Source organism: Penicillium chrysogenum, assembly GCF_028827035.1.
Source record: "Penicillium chrysogenum strain IBT 35668 chromosome Unknown utg000001l_segment0_segment0, whole genome shotgun sequence".
NCBI classification, from domain to species: Eukaryota; Fungi; Ascomycota; class Eurotiomycetes; order Eurotiales; family Aspergillaceae; genus Penicillium; species Penicillium chrysogenum.
In genome coordinates, this window is record NW_026622749.1 from 8,822,630 (window position 1) to 8,843,283 (window position 20,654).

General features: G+C 49.8%; 10 protein-coding genes across 10 annotated transcripts; 7 read left to right on the forward strand and 3 right to left on the reverse strand.

The window, feature by feature from the left end:
- Nucleotides 1-695: 695 nt before the first annotated feature.
- N7489_003473 (uncharacterized protein) lies at nt 696-1,314 on the forward strand (the record flags this gene model as incomplete). Its single annotated transcript, XM_056709228.1, has 2 exons — nt 696-721; nt 783-1,314. 2 exons carry the CDS (start codon nt 696-698, stop codon nt 1,312-1,314), a joined length of 558 nt encoding a protein of 185 aa, XP_056573530.1.
- A 560-nt stretch (nt 1,315-1,874) lies between these two features.
- On the forward strand, nt 1,875-2,241 carry N7489_003474 (uncharacterized protein; the record flags this gene model as incomplete). Its single annotated transcript, XM_056709229.1, has 2 exons — nt 1,875-1,917; nt 2,075-2,241. The coding sequence occupies 2 exons, from the start codon at nt 1,875-1,877 to the stop codon at nt 2,239-2,241; spliced, it is 210 nt and encodes a 69-aa protein (XP_056573531.1).
- Nucleotides 2,242-2,625: 384 nt separating this feature from the next.
- On the forward strand, nt 2,626-3,257 carry N7489_003475 (4a-hydroxytetrahydrobiopterin dehydratase; the record flags this gene model as incomplete). Its single annotated transcript, XM_056709230.1, has 3 exons — nt 2,626-2,889; nt 2,992-3,054; nt 3,105-3,257. 3 exons carry the CDS (start codon nt 2,626-2,628, stop codon nt 3,255-3,257), a joined length of 480 nt encoding a protein of 159 aa, XP_056573532.1.
- Nucleotides 3,258-3,757: 500 nt separating this feature from the next.
- Nucleotides 3,758-6,199, forward strand: N7489_003476 (peptidase family M20/M25/M40 protein; the record flags this gene model as incomplete). The annotated part of the gene is made up of 1 exon (XM_056709231.1): nt 3,758-6,199. One exon carries the CDS (start codon nt 3,758-3,760, stop codon nt 6,197-6,199), a length of 2,442 nt encoding a protein of 813 aa, XP_056573533.1.
- An 837-nt stretch (nt 6,200-7,036) lies between these two features.
- On the reverse strand, nt 7,037-8,356 carry N7489_003477 (Sec62 family protein translocation protein; the record flags this gene model as incomplete). The annotated part of the gene is made up of 3 exons (XM_056709232.1): nt 7,037-7,237; nt 7,299-7,855; nt 7,924-8,356. The coding sequence occupies 3 exons, from the start codon at nt 8,354-8,356 to the stop codon at nt 7,037-7,039; spliced, it is 1,191 nt and encodes a 396-aa protein (XP_056573534.1).
- A 231-nt stretch (nt 8,357-8,587) lies between these two features.
- On the forward strand, nt 8,588-10,437 carry N7489_003478 (Lectin C-type domain protein; the record flags this gene model as incomplete). The annotated part of the gene is made up of 2 exons (XM_056709233.1): nt 8,588-8,650; nt 8,710-10,437. The coding sequence occupies 2 exons, from the start codon at nt 8,588-8,590 to the stop codon at nt 10,435-10,437; spliced, it is 1,791 nt and encodes a 596-aa protein (XP_056573535.1).
- Nucleotides 10,438-10,975: 538 nt separating this feature from the next.
- On the reverse strand, nt 10,976-13,279 carry N7489_003479 (uncharacterized protein; the record flags this gene model as incomplete). The annotated part of the gene is made up of 3 exons (XM_056709234.1): nt 10,976-12,811; nt 12,864-13,052; nt 13,106-13,279. 3 exons carry the CDS (start codon nt 13,277-13,279, stop codon nt 10,976-10,978), a joined length of 2,199 nt encoding a protein of 732 aa, XP_056573536.1.
- A 216-nt stretch (nt 13,280-13,495) lies between these two features.
- N7489_003480 (NADPH-adrenodoxin reductase) lies at nt 13,496-15,237 on the forward strand (the record flags this gene model as incomplete). The annotated part of the gene is made up of 3 exons (XM_056709235.1): nt 13,496-13,792; nt 13,879-14,310; nt 14,365-15,237. The coding sequence occupies 3 exons, from the start codon at nt 13,496-13,498 to the stop codon at nt 15,235-15,237; spliced, it is 1,602 nt and encodes a 533-aa protein (XP_056573537.1).
- Nucleotides 15,238-15,419: 182 nt separating this feature from the next.
- On the reverse strand, nt 15,420-15,878 carry aspf13 (allergenic cerato-platanin Asp F13; the record flags this gene model as incomplete). The annotated part of the gene is made up of 1 exon (XM_056709236.1): nt 15,420-15,878. The coding sequence occupies one exon, from the start codon at nt 15,876-15,878 to the stop codon at nt 15,420-15,422; it is 459 nt and encodes a 152-aa protein (XP_056573538.1).
- Nucleotides 15,879-18,762: 2,884 nt separating this feature from the next.
- N7489_003482 (NAD(P)/FAD-dependent oxidoreductase) lies at nt 18,763-20,578 on the forward strand (the record flags this gene model as incomplete). Its single annotated transcript, XM_056709237.1, has 7 exons — nt 18,763-18,796; nt 18,852-18,896; nt 18,950-19,663; nt 19,719-19,966; nt 20,028-20,243; nt 20,301-20,393; nt 20,441-20,578. 7 exons carry the CDS (start codon nt 18,763-18,765, stop codon nt 20,576-20,578), a joined length of 1,488 nt encoding a protein of 495 aa, XP_056573539.1.
- Between the last annotated feature and the right edge of the window lie 76 nt (nt 20,579-20,654).

Genomic DNA, 20,654 nt, shown 5'->3' on the forward strand with positions numbered 1-20,654 from the left:
ATAACTGCCCACATGCAGACAGATCAGGACATCTGGACACATCTGTGCAGTGTTTTGGCAAAAAAATACCGATACGCCGATACAGAACACCGGCGATATCGGCGTCTGTGCACATGTCAAAAGTGCACATGTGTAGCCATTCATCCCGACGGAGAATGGCATCTTAAGGAATCCAGCTTCGGATCTAGTATTCAGAGTTAGTTGGTCTGTCGCGGTGGGGATAACAGTATAATACTAGAGCCTCGACCCCAGGATAGCAGGGTGATAGACGATAACCCCGTATTCCCAGATGGTATTTGGTATTGTGCTGTCCTCCAATAAAATATTTTGGAGTGAAAGAAACAAAAATGGCAGAAAGGCTAAGAATGTTATTTGACTTGGGATCGTGTTGAAGAAAAGGCTGTAGTGTCGGGAGGGAAGTGGCTCGGAGGAAAGTGGCTCGGAGAAGAATGGTGATCTACATATAGTATGTAGTCATTCGGAGAAGATTGGTAGACATACATATCTACTGAATATAAAAAGGTCCAATCTGTCGCACATATTTCGTTCCGTAGAACCAAGCAAAAGAAAAATCCCAACGGGGGTCAGCTACCAAGGCGCTATTCCCAGGCTGTCGCAAGTCTTTCAAGTGATTGATTATCTGAATACCTTCTTACCTCTTTCGGGTCTCAGGACCCAACCACAACGATTTCACAATGGCCACCACCGGATTTTCCATCGAGTGCGACACCCGACACCTTGAGATCGCCTTCGCCGGACGTGGCTAACCCTGGGCACCCCAGCAATGACCTCTTATATCACGATCCCTCCACTTGGTCAACACTGCCTTCCTACCCCATTCCCCCTTCAAATGACCAATTCAACTTCCATGCACCCAATTCAACACATACCGATCGTGCTGTACTAAGCTGGGATGCTTCTACATGGGCCCAACCTCTGTTTCCCCTCGATGCCTCGCCTGATTTCGGACCTCAGTCCTTCCTAGATGGAGTGACGTTTGACATCCCCTCCGGGCTCACACCAAGAGAAACCCTGAATGCGTCCAACTCAACAACACCACCTACTACCTCGTCCTCAGCGAGTTCATCACCTAGCGAGTCATCCAAAGGTTCATCCGGCCGAGTATCTAAGACAAGGCTCAACACGTTGGCTGCCCGGCGGTATCGCCAACGTCGTGCTGATCGTACCCAAGAATTGGAAGCAGAGCTGGATGCTATCAAGAAAGAGCGGGATGCGTTGAAATTTCGCGTATCCAAATTGGAGGGAGAGACCAATGCCCTGAAAGCTTTATTGGAGTTGCAGATTTCGAAGTGATCTCAAATGTTCTTTATATGGTTGTCAGCAAGTCTCTGATTCGCCTGATTTACTACAGTCGTATACAGTCTTTGTTAGTATTTTCTGAAGTCTCTTTGGATCAAGTATATAGTTATATGTAGTTAGTATATCTGCTGAAGTGTTCCAAACCTAACTGTACCCGAACCCTTATTAGAAATCTCTACATGTCCATTCGTCTTATTGAACGTTACGATAGAACCTTTTATCATATAAAATCTGAACTCTCCATTCTAATGATTCTCCAATCTACAGTCTAACTGCTTCTAGCTGCGCTAGTTGCCGCAGCCTTTGTCGCCTTGAAGTTCCATACTTCCTTCTTATCGCCGTAACCATGAACACTCCACAACAGAACCTCGATATTGAAGACTCTCTAGTGTCCGACAACCCGGCCCGTGATGACGGCACTGTCGACTATGAGCGCTCTGCGCCAGGCTACACAATTACCTGGTCGTATATGGCTGGATGGCCCGCAACGGAAAAGACACGGCCGACCTTGATGCGCTAGCCAGCGAAAAGTGGGTTTTCTATGAAGCAAAACGATGTCGAAGCTATTCGTGATCGGCTGGATGCATCGCTTAACAAGTTTTTGAATTTGATCTATGACCCTAGGCCGCCCTTCTTCTACTAGGTTGATTGTCTTGACATGATACTCTGCGACGAATTTTTTTATTGATAATAACGAGATAGAGGACAAGGATGTATTTATTTTGATTTACCACACACACTATTACGGATCTAGGCGGGTATAACCTCGGTGTTATCTATGGCCAGCAGCGCAATCAGGCCTCGTTCCTATTGACTACGGACAATATAGAAAGTGTGGAGCCTATTGACGAGCACGAGGGAATGTGGTTCCCGCTAGAGACTATTCTCAGTTCAATAGATCTATGTAACTCGGATTGGTAAAGCTGTTCCTAGGCTTCCTAAGTAACTCCCTTCTGGTGATCCCCCGACGACTAGATCGCAATTTTATCTGTGGTCGTGGCACCCTTACTGCGATGCCGTGATGTATGTATGGACAGTGGGTGCAGATGGCGGGGAGGGATGGATATTTTCGGAGACGCACATACGGGTGCCTGGAATGAATATTAGGTATCACCAAGATAGTGAGATAAATATACATCTATAATACCTACATACATACATGGCTGCATGGCTGCATGGATGTATGAATCAGAATAGCATTGAAGTCTCGCCCAACTCCGGACAAGACACTTGGCCCGTGCACAGCCTTAGACAACTCTCCTCTTTCCAATCCCCCGACTTTTGTACTCCGTACGCAGTAGGAAAATGAATTGTCTTACTTCCATGCATCTCTGTGCGAGACACCTCTCAAAGAGACCTTTCAGCAGACTCCCCAAACTGCAGGCACCCGCATTCCCTCTTCGGCAATTCCCGAGAATGGCCTCCAGCGCGTTTCAGTTCGCCGAGGGCGAAGATGCGCAGCAACTTACCCGCGACGCGAATGCTTTATTACAGCAGGGCTGGGCGCAGGATGGAGACGGGATGGGAGTCACCAAGACGTTTCATTTTAAGAGCTATTTCAAGGCTGTTGTGAGTTCTTTTTTTTTTTTTTCTTTCTTTTTTTTACCTGGTCTGTTCTGGACTAGGACTGGGACTGCTTCCTGTGAGACTGGATACACTGACGATCTATAGGCGTTTGTTGATATGATTGCGGCCGAGAGTGCATCCAAGAAACATCATCCCACTATGACAGTTGTAAGTTTGCGAGTAAAACAAAACAAAAGAAATTAAGGCTGACTCGTTAGCGGATTGGCTCCGTCGATGTACACTGGACGACCCATCGCCCACGCGGATTCACACAAAAGGATGTGACGATGGCGCAGCATTGTGATCGAGGTGCTGATCTGATGGGTGCGGTTGATCCCGGTCAGGGACTGAAGTGTGGTCCGACTGTCTAAATACGAAGGGCGAAGGGCGAAGGGCGAAGTGACTTGACTCGTTCCTCCAGCCCTGGAGTTTCTCAAATTCTCAAATTTGCGTCTCGGCCAATCTTTGATTCCCCGCCTCAACACACTATCACCAGTAGATCCCCCCACTGGCGGTTGGAACTAGTCTGAATGCGAATTTCCCCCTTGAAATCCTGCTGAGATGTTTTTTTTCCCCTCCGAAGTGTTTTTTTTTTTTTTTTTCCTCTCCCGAAAGGGTCGTTCCTCGATTTCGATTTCTCTCTTCATGTTTATAGATTATATTTCAACAATTTCAACGGCTCTCTCCTGTCGGACGTGCCATGACGTCGAATCAGTCCTTTCCCACGTTCCCTTCCGATGATCATTGCCTATATTAAAAGCTCGTCGCTCCTTTTTCTCCAATGCGCTCAACGTCCTGAAAGCCTGAAGTCGCGAATTGTCTGGAACTGTGTGGAACTGCGTGAGACTGTCTTGAGCACGCCCCTCATACAATGAATCCAGATCAGCCATCAATTGGCGAACGCAGAGGACGTCGACTTGCACCTCTACAGACCAACTTCAGTCGACCAGCTGCTGAGAAACGGGTACAACGCCCTCGGCCAAGCGAGTACCCCAGCATCAATGGATCAGAAGGTCCCGTTCCACTTCATGGCCCCGTTAAACAAAAATCCTCCAAAACGAGTCTGCGCAGTCTCTTTGGTCATAAGTCTTCGCGCGCCGACCCCAAATTGGAGGAGATTATAGAGGCACAGCCAGAACCTCAAACGGCCATTTTCTCGAAGACCCCCCTTTCGCCCTCTATCATGAGCCCCCGAACTATAGACACCAATCCCACAATTACCTCGCCGACAATTGCCTCCCCGACAGAACGATCGCGCGTAGCATTCAAGTCCTCCCGTCCGAAGCCAGACCCCAAACAAGTGAACCAGGAACAGTATGGTTGGAAGCCTCCCCCATTGTTCCAGGCCTATCCCCAATCCACCAAGCATGACTGCCTGCTGGCACCTGCTCTCTCTGCAGATTCCATATTGCGCCTGCACGCTACTACCGCAAGGAGCTCTACCGACGACAGCCCTGCCAACCCGTTAGAGCAGGACGAAGCCGCTGATGCCGCTCGTAAAAAGCGGGAACAAAAGCAAAGGAAGCATCTCCGGACACTATCAGGTACCATCAACAAGGAGGATTGGACTCAGAAAATATATGTCCTGGCAACTACTGGCTACATTCTCCAATATGCAGGTGAAGGGAAGCACGACCGTCTTCCGGAGCGGATGCTACTACTAGGGCCCAAGTCTGTCGCATTTGCTAGTGACGCCATTCCCGGGAAACATTGGGTAGTCCAGGTCTCTCACAACCCGACAGCTGATGATTCCGCCGTACCGGAACCCCCTAAGCCTCGATTCTCGCGCTTTGGCTTCCACAAGCCTAATAACCGGCGGTTTTCGCGCAACTTTCTTCTGGTGTTCGACAACCCCGATGATATGATAGGCTGGTTGGTGGCCGTTAGAGCTGAGATCGAGAAACGGGGGGGACGCAAATTCACACAAGAGAAACACTCGGACGAAGACACGATGCCTCAGCTGCGGTCCAAGACGAGCGTTCGACAAATGGTGAAGAAAGATCCACATCGCATTTCTAGTCTTTTCCTTCAGCCCCAGGCCCTCCAATCGCCCACTGAGGAGGAAGACGGTCATTCCGTCGGTGGTGCAACATGGCAATCTCGCCGCAGTTCATATGTGTCGGTTAATCGTCGCTCAATAATTGAATCTCGATCCGGATCAGTGTCGACTAGCCGAACCGAGGCCACAAATCCTACCAATGGCTCTGCTTCTATCGGATCTGACATTCGTTCTTCGTCATTCACTTCTTCGAACATACCCAACTCGCCGCCAATGGGCGCTGGCGCTTTCAGGCCCGACGAGCCTCTGCCGGAAGACCTTGACCGAATCTACACACGCAGTCCGCCTACTTCTAACCACGGGAAACGACAATCCTCGTATAAGCCCTCGCCACCTCAGCCTCCACCCATTACCGACTTCACAGAGTCACAGGCGACTCACCCACCACCTATTCCCGAAGCTCTTATCCGCAGCGCTTCACCTCCCGCGCCTAATTTCAGTGTCCCCTCGTTTAGCAAGAAATTCGTTCCGAGATCTGGGGCGATTCCCGTCTCTCATGCCTCTCCTCCTTCATCAATCAACGGCTTTTCACGCCGTGCCGACACGGACCCAAATATGTCCGCCTTTGCATCTCCTCCGCAATCCCCGACATTCAGCGTCGCTAGTTCGCGGTATACAGATTCATCGGAGCTCAGGCGCGTATTGCGACCCTCGAATTCAGAGGATGCCCTGACGAAAACCGTCCGTTCAGCTCAGAATGCCCAAAACTTCTCCCGAGCGCCCATAACAGCGCCACCTACAGGCCCCCTACCTGATCCCAGGGCCTCTTCCCGTCCAGTCAGCCTGATCGCTCGCCCTAGTACAAGTCGCAAAAGTAACAATGCAACCCAGGTCCAACCTGCTTCTCCACCGGCAGATCCAATACCGCGCAAGAGAGTCTCCACTGCATACCCACACAACCAAGCTGGTCCGAACATGTTGCGCCGCAAGAGTATGCCTGGTCTGGGTTTGACAATCGGGCCCCCGTCTGCACCGCCCCCGAACTGCCCGCTCCCCTCGCTCCCCCCGCTCCCCTCGCCCCCGTCTCCTTCCGCCAATACCAGTACTCCTGGTACTCCCACCGGTACGACCGCACCACACATGCTATCCCCCTGGTCTGCAACGTCTCCAACGCAACGGTTCTATGGGTCCCACTCAGTGCGGGATCACGTCGAAGATCGGAAGAGTGGTGCCGATTCCGCAAGCATCGACCTAGCAAGCAATGGCCCGCGAACTGCTCGACATTCGAAACTGATCAAAAATCCCCTGGTCTAGTTCCTCCCATGCTGTGACTCAACATCACAGCATATGACACTCCCTCCCTCTAACACCGATACCCCCAATACCCCCTCACGTCCTCGACCTTGGCCTTCTCTACGACCTCCTCCTCACGACAATACCTTGAGATGCATTCCCTTACCCTCTTTCCTTTCTCGCATCTGGTTTTACTATCTGGCATTCAGGCCTCGGCCTCACTCATCATCAAATACCCCTTTTGCATCCATTGTATATCTGAGAGCCTATCATATCCATTCTCTTATTGCGCACATCGATGACACTAACCCTTGGGTGCATACGTCAGTTCCTTTTCTTGTCCATACTACCTACGCATTGCCTCTCTTCCTTTCGATTGTGTTTCTATTGGCATTTGTTTATATACCCCGTTTTATTCCATTTGCTTAATTTTTGTATTGGAAGCATATCTCTTCTCTCTTCTGAACTCGGTATTTTCTGTCCTCTGTTTTCTATCGGGGATCTAAAGCCACGGAGCATGGGTTTACATTGAGCATAGGGCATAGCACCAAGTCTGTACATTACCAAATTTCCTCCTCGTCTACCATCTGCAATATTCGAATACAACAACCTACATCGATTTGATGCTACATGCTACCCAAAGTGATGTTGTGCAATGAAATAAAGGCAGAACCGAGGGAGCAGTCTTTCCCGATGATATGAATTCGCAAGAGCAAGGCCCAAAACGCCAGAATGAACATGGAATAAGGATCTTGAAAATACAAATCTCACGGATGATTTGAGATAAACACCCGCGTCAAACCGCATGCGATCAATTCTGATCTACCGCCTTTGAATGTCGTTCAGAATATAGCAGCACTACTCCTCCACCTCTTCCACACTTGCACTCAGACCTCGTCGCGCTGCGACTGTGGACGGGGTAGAAGTGGGCTCGGCGGAGGATGTGGTTGCCGAGGGGGCGTTTGCTGAAGGAGCAGCTGAGGGAGCAGATGCGGCGACTGGGGCGGGAGCAGAGGCCGAGGCCTTGGATTTTTTGCTGGATTTTTTGCTCTTTTTCGTCTGTGGAGTTGGACGGTCAGTTACACTATTTCCGAGAATATCAGAATGGAGAGACGCATACCTCTTGCCAGCCCCATAGAGGCTTGAAGCTGTCGAAGAATCCGACATCCTCGAACAGATTTGGGAATAGCCAGAGACCTGGGGGTACGGTGAAGACAGTAACGCAGAATAGAATCAAACGGAAGATAGCCATGGCGAAGAAGAGACCCAACAGTCCCATCATACCAACACTCAGGTACCACACTCCCTGACGCATAAACATTGGCCACAATGGGAACAGGACAACGGCAAAAATACCAGCAACCACGGCAGCGGCCATGGCCTTTTGCTTCCACTGTGGACCGTCGTACAACCAAACATAGTGCATCATGGGGTCAGTCTCCTGGTGCTGTTCGATCTTCACGGTCCATAGACCCTTAGTTCGGTTCTTGGGCTTGGCATGGTTATGGCCTTCATGGGGATCAACCTTGCTCACTCGGAGAGCCAAAAGGGAAAGTGGAAGAAGCTTGAAAACGTTCTCGGCGGAGGCGCGGTCGGTCACTGGGGGGAGGAGGGAGTTCTTCTTTGAGGCGGCTTTGGCATAGGCGGGGGATTCAATCGCTCGAATTGCGCGCTTGACTGCAGTGAAGAAAGGCCTGTTAGATGGTGATTCCTCATCACGTACTTGGATATTGGTCGCTGCTCACCCTTGAACATGTCCTTGCGCTGTCCGTCCATGATACATGTGCGTGGCTTGAGGTTCTGCGACCGTAGCCAGTTGGCCACTGCCAATGCCTTTGGGTCCGGAGGGTTGTTGGGGTTCACAGGAACCTGTTGTGTGGTTGTGTGTTGGTGCTGCTGGGGTGCGGGCGATGGAGCTTGTTGTCCATCTGGTGCTGCTTGACCCTTTTGTTCGGCCTGGATCTTCTGTTGCTGCTGGTGGGCTTGCATTGCTCGCATGCGCAACTGCGCAACATATTGTTCAGTAGTCAGACCGAGCTTGGCAGCATCGGCAGCCAGCTGTTCACGCTGCTGTGCGGCGAACTGCTGGGGCGTCATCCCTCGTTTAGCGGCTTCGGCGGCGAACTGTTGTTGCATGGCCGCCATTTGCTCAGGGCTGGGCTGGCCGGGGGTGGCCATTTTGAAATTAAAATTGGAAATAAAAAGCAGAAGAGAAAAGGAAGTTCAAGGCAGAGAGGAAAGTTGTGAAAGAAAGGAAGAGAAGTGGCCAGATTGACTCAGCTGATTTGTCCGCCCTCCCCGACTTCCCCGTCCAAGCTTAATCGTCTTCCCTTTGAAACATTCAACGTCAGAACATCGCAAAACATGCACTGAACATGCGCTTCAGAGCTATTTCCATGTCGATGCTCAATGTCTGTCCAATATGACTCTGCGGAAACCCTGTTGAACGCTACCTGGGTGGCTGTTCTACTGGTATGTGTCTCCAGGTCGCAATTAATGCCCCCACAACTCATGCGAATATCTGAATCCAGAGCGAACGAGATGTCGCTGGTCAAATTCCTCTTAACTATGTGACGAACTCTGCTGTATCACTGTCGACTGCCTGCTTCGGAAACCGCATCTATGATCGAGAAGACGCTGCAAAATGTTTCTCCAACCTCCTCTCAATCGGGTACCGACGTCTTGTTGTCGATCTATATTGGTCGGTCAACCGGAGGACTTGGTCTTTCTGCCCAGTTTCTGTTCCAGTCAAATCTGGAGTGGCTGTATCCTCAGATGTCTCCAATACAACTACAGCAACAGCTAGTGCGGACCCTGCGACTATCACCGGTAATGATGATTCACATGGACACACTCTCTATGAACTAGGCTCGTACAAGTGCACCGATGACATTGATCCCTACATCTTGGCGGACGTACTTGTCGGTTTTTTCCGAGACACAAACTCCCGTTTGACCGTCTACACGACCTATCTCGTTCTCAATCTCCATGTCGCCGCAAGTGACTCCACCCCAGATGAGCCTGCTTCTACCATATCAGGGGGTCAATTGCCATCGGGAACTGAGCTAGCTGGTCCGATGCTTGGATCTGCCCTTGATGACTTTATTTATAGCCCAGCTCAACTTACCTCGGACCGAAGCAATCTCAACCAATCATGGTATAAGGTCGAGCAGGGCTATATGCCCATCACGGAGTACTTCACCGTTCATGAAAATGAAGCAGGTGAACAGAGTACCCCAGATGGCTGGCCGTCATCAAAGTACATCCAGCTTGCGAAACGCGATCGAGTGCTCATTGAGTATGGTTCTATCGATTCCCAACTGGTGGGTTACGATCTGTCTACCGGAGAAAGTTTGGTCTTTCCTCCCGGAACCCTGACTTCTAGTGTGGAGGTATCCGCAACCACCAACGGCACCCTCACTTCGGGCTGTCTCTATGAACCTGGTCTTACACGCGTGTCTCAAACCAACTCTTCATGGGCTATATCCAATGGCATCCCTGTCCCCGATGGACTTTCCACAGATGAGACGATGGCTTCGCTATCGAATGTTCTCTCTGGCGTTACAGCTTGTGGTCTCTCGCCAATGCTCAACACCACGCTCTTCGGTCAGACTGCAGACCAGCAAGTTGAACATTACCGTAATGTCTCTCTCTCTTCTTCCTGGGCTTGGGCAATTGGCGAGCCACATGATGCAAAATATGGTGGCGGCGATGGTGATCCCAAGTATGACCGCTGTGCGATCATGGATCTAACACTGGGAGGCCACTGGCGATCCACGAACTGCACTGAGCAGCGGCATGCCGCCTGTCGAATCGGTAATTCGCCTTTCTCATGGGTGCTATCAGATACGACCGAATATTTCTCCAACGTGTCGGACACCTGTCCACCAGGATCAAGCTTCGCTGTACCACGCACCGGTCTCGAAAACACGTATCTCTACAATTATCTTCTCTCTCTACCGGAGACAAAAGTCGACTTGAGTTCCACGGATCCCGCTCGTCGAGAGGTCTTTTTGGACTTCAACTCGATAGATGTTACTTCCTGTTGGGTATCCGGTGGTCATGGGGCGAAGTGTCCCTATGCCTCCGACCCACAGCAGCTCGAGCGCAGAACTGTCCTTGTCGCCGCAATTGCGGGCATCATCATTCTTATTATCACAGCTCTGACTTTCTTTGTCAAGTGCAACGCCAACCGCCGGAATTCTCGGCGTAGAAAGCGTGTCATCGAAGGTTGGGAATATGAAGGTGTTCCCTCATGAGACATTCTACGCACTTGAGATTTATCTCGGTGATGGCTCGCCCAGCGGGTGTTCTGGTTGTGGCATCAAGATTGGGTATCTTATATTCTAGATTGCCTTCCATTTATAATTCTGAGGCTCCTGTCCTCTCCAGCATTGGAGTTGTCTGAACGTAGTCCCTGCAACACACCCTTAAGCTCAAGTTTAGTCACACGCTAAAACAAGGTATTTGCGACCATTGTTAATAACAGAATCTGGGAGATAAGTGAGGGGCTCCTGCTATGGTCTCCCCTGAGCGGCCTCACCTTGCCGGTGGTTCAAAGCAGTGTACAAGGTGTATAGCTTTTATGCTTAGTTCAAATGTTCATTGAGGCCAGAACTACATACAACAAAATGAAACCATAATACACCCAAACATTTGCAATCAGTACATATTTCCAAGGGAATCAACCCACTGGAAACGGGATATAAGAGTCCCAACAAAAGCAAGTCGCTACATGCCATTCATGAAGACAAACCGTAAACGCCTAGAGATGACCAATGACCATAAATACCACATTCAAAGTCCAGCGAACCGAGCCCATCCTGCAGCCCGGGTTGGCGAAGAGCTTGTAGTCTGTGTGTGACTTTCGTTTTTGTTGCGGCCGGGTTGCTCATCGAGAAGGTTTCCGCTGCGCCCTTCTTCAGCGACCTTACCGCTCACATCGCGGCGGCGTCCGACTCCCAGACCAGCAATGTAACTCCCGTATGAGGATAAGGAGGCACCAACTCCGGCTGCAATGCCAGGCCGAGCAGTGTCTGCGCCGGAGTTGCTCACAACACGGCCCTTGCGGTCGCCTTCGGTGGCGCGAGGTGAAGCAGGCACCCTGGCTGAGAGATATCCATTTTCTTCGTCGTTATCGTTCTTCTTTAGAGCCTCATAAGCAGACATCTTGCTGTTGCGTTTCTTCGTAAGCTTGGTGGGTTTACGGACCACCTGTTCGCTTGGCTCGCGAGACACGGCCAATCCAGGCTTTCCATCTACATCCAGCTCGCCATAGAATCGGGTCTTGGGCGACGTGGGGTTGGGGCTCTCGTGTGGGACAGACACTGGCTGCGCCTGTGCATTGTATGATAGATTGGGGCTATCGCCCAACACAACGCGCCGGACTGGATCGGTATTCTCGGGCTTCTCGGTCAGAATAGGTTGCGGTGTCGGTGGGTTAAGCATGAGCGGGTTGAATGGAAGAGACCCATCACGCTGGTCATCAAGATCGTCTCTGTGATCTTCCGGGTCTGGGAATATGTCCATGCGCTGATCACCCACATCTTGTTCACGGTGGTCATCATCGAGTCCATAGAACTCATGCATGGAGAGCGACGCATATTCCCCTCGCACATCTTCTGCGATAGCGCTTCCAATACTTGGCTCCGGCTTGGGACCATAAGCAAACCAGTCTCGAATGCCGCTACCGGCGGATGCAGTGGTCTTGTTAGTTTGTCGGCTGTAAACAGAGGAGGACTGACGAAGAGTGGCGGCATTCCCGTCCTGCGGCTCGCCAACGGGCGATAGAGACCGTTCAGAGTATGCCACCCAATTATCGGACAATGGGCTCACGGTTTCCGATCGATCAGCAGTACGTGATGACAGATTACGCATTTGAGCACTGGCATTGATAATTTCAGGAGCGTGCGAGGCGACCTTTCGATATTCTGGGGCAGGTGTCTGTGCTGTAAAGTCATAGGGCTGATTTGCGGTTTGTTGGAATAGCGTCTCGGGGCTGGAGGGATCCATGTGAGGTTCCGTTGGGGATTCCAGGTGGGATAGGCGATGCTGATAAAAGGAAGGATGTGACTGTCGCTGCTCGTCGAGCATACCCATTGATCCCCGGTTGGAATCAGCACCAGAGGACTGTTCACGTGTGTGCATGAATGGCACGCTGCGAGGAGAGCCGATGAGTGGATCCTCAAAGCTGGAATGCATGGTGGATTGACTGAGATGCTTCTCCTCCATTTGAGTGTCTTTGTAGCTCTTACGGGGACGTGCGGTCAGATTGTCTTCAAGTGGGTTCATGTCAGGCGGTAGGCGGGAGATCTTCCGGAAAGTGACAGCCAAGAAGGCCGATATGGCAAGGGAGATAAGGTGCAACGCGCCATTTGCGATAGCCAAGATGAAGGTGGCCTCGGATATTTTTACAGTCAGGTCGCTGTCGTTGAATAGAGTTTCCCAGTGGTATGCATTGGATGTCCATTCACCATAGGCCATGAAAGCAGTAAACACATAGAATGGGATGAGTCCTAAGTCGAGAGTCGAAGCGAATAGCCCGTAGCTAGCTTGGGAACCTGCAGGGCGGTTAAGAACAGATCGGGAATTATGGTAGATACCATATATCGTGTGGAGAATTGCAACTATGGGCTACAACAGAGGGGTCAGTAAGAAAAAGATGTGTTTGGCGAACTATACTCACGCCGGCGCGAATGATCCAGATGACGGTCACCGCAGCTCCCTTAATAACGATAGAGCAGAACAGGGAACCAAGGGCCCCCAGAAGAGTGAGGGCTCTAAGTGCGAGTTGAGTTGATCGTGCATACTTGACCCGATCCTTTGTTCTGTAGCTCATCGGTGTGAATGAGCTGGCTGTATTGAAGGAACCCCACTACATCCACCATTAGCAGAATCCACCATTAATTTCCGAAATATTGCGCATACCGTGTCGGGGTGGTGGTTCAAATTCACTAGCGGTGCTTTTTGCTTAGGCTTTTCTGCTGGACGAGTCCAGCTCGCCTCTGTCGCGGCCCTCGGATTGAAGCCGCGATCGGTCGGACCTTTGAAGCTGTACGCGGACGGTCTCTCATAAAGGAATGGAGGTGACGATCTGCCCATTGTAGCGACTGAAAGCCACTCGTGGCATCCACGTGAAGCAAAAGAGAGGAATGTTGACGGAGAACCCTGGGAATGTGGAATGCGACTGTCAGCTCCTGGGATGTGTGCCAGGTCTACATCTGCAAACATGTGATAGTCACCCGGGGCAACCGATAAGGTCACGTGTAATGTCTCATTCTCTCCGATCACCTCCGTGGTTTCTCGAATCCATGCACCATGCGCTTGAAACAGGCCTTTGTATGTGCTCAATGCACAGTGCGGCTCAATCGCCGGCCTCTTCTACAGTATCAGAGTTTTGTATCTCGACTTACATTCAAACGCTCCAACAGTCATGTCGCCCAAACCGATCGACCCGTCCGTGTGGCCATAGTGGGCTCCGGCCCAGCGGGATTCTATGCTGCCTATCGTCTTTTAGCTAAACAGGAAGATGCGATAGTTGACATGTATGAGAAGCTACCTGTGCCATTCGGCTTAGCCAGGTACGGAGTTGCCCCGGACCATCCCGAAGTCAAGGTGAGTCACGGCAAACCGCGATTCAGTGATGTGCCGACCATTGAACATTGTATGTAGAGATAAGCTCATTGTTATATGAAAATTAGAATTGCGAAGATAAATTCACAGAGGTGGCCGAGTCTGCGCGCTTCAATTTCGTCGGTAATGTCGACCTCGGGCATGATCTGCCGCTCGCTGCCCTCAAACCACACTATGACGCCATTATATTCGCATACGGTGCTGCAAAAGATAAGGAGCTTGGGATCCCTGGGGAGCAATCTCTACATAGCGTTCACTCAGCCCGTGCCTTTGTGGGGTGGTACAATGGTCTTCCAGAGCACAGAGATCTCGATCCGGACTTAAGTGGAGAGAACGCCGTTATTGTCGGACAAGGCAACGTTGCACTAGACGTTGCCCGGATTCTTCTTTCAGACGTCGATACTCTCCGAAAGACAGACATCGCAGATTATGCTGTGGACAAACTCGCCAGAAGTCGCATTAAGCGAGTGCGAGTTGTTGGCCGCCGCGGACCCCTGCAGGTGAGTTACAATGGACTGACTGTTGATACGCAGGTTGTTAATTACTTGACTCAGGCCTCCTTCACTATCAAAGAGCTCCGTGAAATGCTACAACTCCCAGGTGTATCATTCGATCCCATTCCACGGGATATCTTTCCGCCGGAAGAAGTAGTGTCGGCACTGCCGCGTGCGCAGAAGCGTTTAATGCAGCTCTTGGCTAAAGGATCAACCAATGACCCTCTGACAGCCTCAAAGTCTTGGTCTTTGGATTTCTTACTTGCGCCTGATTCTCTTCACTGGTCGCCTGAATACACATATCGTCTATCCCATGTAAAGTTCTCTCGCAACGAACTTGACCCATCCGACCCCCACAGCCCCAGCTCTAAAGTGTCTCCAAAGTACTTGTCGAGCGGAAAGCGTGCACAGGTCAACCTACCAGCTAGCGTCTTCTTCCGAAGCGTGGGCTACAAGTCCCTCCCCCTTCCAGGACTAAAGGATCTTGGTATCGACTTCGATACGCGGCGCGGTGTCATCCCTAACGATGGATATGGTCGCGTAACAAGCTTGTCGAACAAAGGCGAGCCCGAAGGTTTACCTGACGGATCTCTCATATCCCACCTGCCCGGCCTGTACTGTGCTGGCTGGGTGAAGCGGGGTCCAACGGGTGTAATTGCCTCGACAATGACTGATGCATTCACTACTGCAGACACCGTTGTACAGGATCTGGCAAAACGTACCGATGCAACGTCCTTGCTGCATGCACCCGATAACAGTACCGGTCTTGGCTGGGACGGTGTGAAAATCGAGGCCCAGCGCCGTGGTCTACGTCCCACGTCGTGGAAAGACTGGCAGCGAATCGACGCGGCAGAGAGAGAGAGTGGCCAAGCGAAGGGCAAGCCTCGGGACAAACTGGGGCGTATAGAAGAAATGCTGAAGGTGCTTGATTGAGCCTTTGTGTACATTATGGACTATCTGTATACATAGCATACATAACTATTCAGTTTCCAAGGTTGACAAATCCGATTACATACTCGGTCCAACACACTCATCTCTGCCCTTGCATTATCCAGCGCTTTCGTGTACCATTTTGTTCCGTCATTATTACATTGCATATAGATCTTATCTACCCCTCACAGCCCGCACACGCTAGCATCCACTTCAGCGTAAGTGGCGTCAACACGACCGAGTTGCTCCGCCTGACCGTTGGTCAGCGTGTTCATGGCTTGCAGGCCAATGTTGAAGCCACCCGGGGCGGCGTCGACAGCAATGACGTTGACTGTCTTGTCGACTTTGCCGTTCGAGTAGTGTAGCGCGTAGCATTTGCCGCAATTAGGGCTATTCCAGCCCGGGATGGTGATCGCACCGCCGATGTTTGGGAAACCTGGCAGGGATGCGAAATCGCTGTAGCCTTGGGTGACTAGGCCATTGGGACCATTGGAGCAGGAAACGGTGTTGAGAGATGTCGTTCCAACATCATATTTGGGGTCGTATGAGACGGACACTGTCGCCGCTGCAGTCGGAGCTGGGGCAGCAACGACAAGGCTGAGAATTGCCATGAAGGCAGAGGTAAAGGCGATGGTGGACTTCATGTTTGTATAGGAATTGATGATACTTTGAGAGAGTGTGGAATATTTTGGTTGCTAGTTGTATACGTTTTGTCCCCTCCCCGGCGAGGTTTATATATCTCCATTCAACAGGCTTCCGTCTAATATTGTTCTATTTCCCTTTACTGGCAGGCTGCGTTTGTTGCAGGTCTTAGAAGAAGGTCTTAGACTCACAGGTGACACGGCCCAAATAGGATGCCTTCATACCAGGCCCATCGTCAGCCGATACTCCCATAATAGATACCCCTCCAGAAACCGGTGCAATAAGGCCGAGGACTATTGTGGGGTTCACGAGGAAGCATGCAGGCAGGCTGAGACATGGTATATCTTGGCTGCCATTTCCACGAGATCTGCAGAAGCATTACATTACATGGTCGACCCACAGAACAGCGCGACTCCCGCTATGCGACGGTATAGGGCAACTGCATCCGAGGTTGCATCGAAATACTCCGAGCGGACATAACCATAGCCACATTTTATTTTCGTCTGAGTTTGAATCACAATGTAATATTATATCAATAAGCTGACCTCAATAAACCAAAAGAAAAAAAGAAAAGGACAAAGTAGCTGTCTAATGAGTAGAAAAAAAGAAGGGAAAAAAAAGAAACGTCCCCGGGAAGGCTCGAACTTCCAACCTCCTGATTAACAGTCAGACGCGCTAACCAATTGCGCCACGGAGACGTGCTTGTTGAATAGACGAGGACAATTATATTACTTAGTGCAATGACCACATATCAGATATACGAAAGTAAGAGTGCCAATTAGTTGACGTATGATGTTGCTCAAGTAATGAATATGGTAGGCCTAATGTATCAAAAGCTCCTATACGTTTTATAGGGATATCCTAGATACTATATGACAGTTGATACAACGAAGTGGCGGTTTTTTGTACCCTCTACCATTGACCCTTCCGTCTATACTGCTCTGGCTATACCGCTACTTATTACTAGTAACCCACCCGCGTAGCACGACTAGTTGGGAGTGAGTACAAAGTTCTCCTGGCAGAAAAATAGGTCCCTTACGAAGTACTTGGGTGCAAATACTCATGAAAGATGACTTGAACGGGCCAGATATGGTACTCCATATATGTTGTAGAATTTTATACCGTAGGCGGGTAAGGTTGAATCCCGTGGAACCCAAAATCAAAGGAAGGAGTACAGATATTCAAGTTCTGCTGATTCCGCCATAACAAGTCTCCGTGGCGCAATTGGTTAGCGCGTCTGACTGTTAATCAGGAGGTTGGAAGTTCGAGCCTTCCCGGGGACGTTTCTTTTTTTCCCCTTCTTTTTTCTACTCATTCAGATAGCTACTTTCATCAATTCCCACTTCTCCTTTTCTTCTTGGGGCAGGATGGAGGGTTTTGATCCCTCGTCAGATTTGATTTCATGGCAGGGGTCCCCTACCAGATCATATGCATATGGGGCCATATACTGTGTTCTTGACTAAATTTAGCCTTGGAACGTGCCCAGGTTGTTTCATCGGAACCCCGGCTGTTACTTCTACGACATATATTTTCCATTTCTGAGTCCAACGATATGTAGCAAACCCAGTACCCCAGTACCGCATGGAAACTTCCCGTGGTGATGCGCCAAGTCATACTTCGGTGACCGATTCCTTGATTGTCCCGGTGGCTTGTTCTACCTTGATACCGACACTCCTAGTGGCAGAACAACATAACACGACTAACGGCATTTCCGATTCTTGCCAAGCTATTCGGTAGTAAGGATCTTGCTTTGACTCCCTAGTTTAAAAGAGCGGTGATAACGTGGATGATTGGTCCTTTCGAGGGCTTTGACCAGCGACATCGTGCGCACCGAGAAACTGCGGTTGAGATTCCAATGCTCACATGAGCCTGTCTCTGCGTATAGGTCTGATAAGCATGCAGTGAGCATCCACCAAGATTTTTATGCCTGTTGATGGTAATTATTAATTTCAGTCTGTTCAATTTTCATTCTCCATACATAATTAAGCTTGCGTAGAACTTGGTATTTGAACATATTCCCATTATAGACAGTTGCCGCACCTTTGCTACAACATATTCTAATTAAATTCGTGTCAGTTTCGACTAGGCAGATAGCAGTAGCCCTAGTTAACTAGTTAGCTGTTACTTTGTTGTGGCCATTTCGGCAGGCCATGATCCACTCTCCGCATTGCCTTTCAATATCTGGGTATGTATATGTACCTTGGGTTGTTATAGTATATGTGGTTAGTTGTATTGAATGTAATTTGTACAAAATAGAAAAGAAATAAAAAAATGAAGAAGGGCCCGAACCGCGATTTGAACGCGGGACCTCGCACAGGTTCACCCGAAGCGCGAATCATACCTAATTATTCATTAGTTGAAGATTCGCAGGATAGCATTTTGAAGTGGAACGTACCACTAGACCATCCGGGCATTTGTGTGGCGGACTTTTCTCTTTGAGGCCTTTTCATCTATTCTTGGTTCTACGTCGATTTAGACAGGCGCCCAAGGTTCTTGTCCTGTCTTTCCTCCAGGGCTCTATATAAGGATTACATATTTAGATGTTATAATCCCTTTGCCCTACATCAAAATGATAAGACATGGGTAACGTATAACATATAATGTGATAATTGTCCGGTTATGGCGGGTATGGCAGGAGATGTATATATATGCTCTGATATACTAGTGAACCAACGATTGTAGTCGAGATATCACCCAAGAGCGGAAAAGTGTACTCTTAGGTCCACCTGACATGAAGGGGTTAAGGGGTTATTCTCGCCGAAAAGTGGAGAGTATCCCGAGGACCCCATGGGCATTGAAGCTCCCGGCTTCATTGCGGGGTCGTCCATCCTCCTACCACGTTCACCGAGACACTACACCTCATATTCAAAGACAACATAACCAAGAATGACGGAAGAAAAGTCAGTCGCCGTTGTTGGAGGTGAGGGAAATACCCGAGTGTACGGGTCTTTGGAAATTGCTGACAATCTTTAAAGCGGGCATATTTGGTCTTTCACTGGCGATTGCCCTGCGAGATAGAAGTAAGCAAGGCACCTCATTGGTAAGAGGTTACAAACAGCTTATACCCCCACAGACTATGCAGTGACCGTCTTTGATCGAAGCCAGTACGATGCAAATGGATACGATCCCACAGCCGATGATGTACAAGCTGCATCCGCTGATCACAACAAAATCGTGAGCGACTCAAACTGCCCACAGATCAAGGTTGATGCTAATGGAAAATATCAGTTCCGCGCTTCATATGGGAAAGAGATTCACTACCAGCGCCTCGCTTTGGAGAGCCGGGGAGCGTGGGTTTCGGTGGACGAGAAGCGTCGACCAGCGGAACAAGATGACGGCAGCAATAACGAACTTTTTGTTAACAGTGGAATGCTCCGTATACAGCCATTTGATCACCTGGCCACCCTGGAAAAGGAAACTCTAGCCAACATGCAGCGTGATGGTCTGCGAGACACGCAGTTCGTCAAGAGTGACCCCGCAGACTGCGAACGGGCTGATAAGCTGGGCTGGAAGGACAAGATACTTAATTTCCGCATTCCAGATTCGGAAAGCACCTATGAGGCAGTCCTTGACTCCCTGGCTGGATTTGTGAGGTGCAGTAATGCATGTGCCTATTACCAAAAAGTGGCCGCCGGCAAGGGCGTGAAATTCCATTTCGGACCGCAGAAGGGAGCTGTTGATTACTTGGTCAAAGTAAAAAGTGATACTGAGCCAGGCAAAGATAAAGTTATAGGTTTGAAGACGAAGGATGGCGTTGTTCATGATGCGGATGCCGTTGTTGTGGCTGGTAAGTCGCGAGAATCCCCCCGATTTCCTATCTCCTTCTACTGACAACTTCGAAGCCGGGTCGTTTTCGACGCAAATTCTCCCCGACTTGAGCTATCACCTCGAATCCTCAGCTGGTAGTCTTGCAACCTTCAAGATTGACAAGAGCAATACCGACCTATGGGACAAGTACTCGCCAGAACGATTTCCCGTCATGACCTGGAAGAGTACACCACGAGACACCTCTGGAAAAGACACAGGGAGTATTTACGTCCTACCAAGAACTCCAGAAGGCCTTGTTAAGATCGGATACCGCGGAGTTAAGGTAGATATTGCTGCTTATATACCAATCAGTGTCTACCTAGGTACTGACTGCGTTGTTTTAGTGGACCAATTTCCAGCCAGCGCCGAAAGATACTCCATTCACCCAGGACGGTCAATGGTCGGTCCCTCTCCCAGCGGATGAATGCTCACTACTTCCAGAGCCAGCTTTGTATGCAATTAAGCAATTTGTATCTATCTTCCTGCCCGAGTTCGAGAGTACACCCTTTTTCTCTACAAAGCTCTGCTGGTACACTGACTCGCTGGACAATTCATTTGTGGTGAGCACGTATTTCCTTCGTCTCCAGGATATATTTGTTGATCTTACTCTCAATTAGATTGATCATGTCCCAACCTACGCTGAGAAATCTGTCTTTGTTTGCACCGGGGGTAGTGGTCATGGTGCAAAGTTTCTACCAGTTCTAGGAAAGGTAGGCAAACCCACTCACTGCATAAGACAATGACTGACGGATCGCAGCATGCTGCGGATATATTCGAGAATGGTGATCAAAGCTCATCTTTCATGCGCCCATTCTGGCGCTGGCGCCCCGACGCACCTAGAAGAAACGGATTGGAGGAGGGCCCCGGCGGACCAAGAGATATTTCGCATAACTAATAATATAGCATTGGAATTTAGTACATACAATTCATGGCCTGATTTTATATTGACTTCAAATATCAAACTAAGTGCT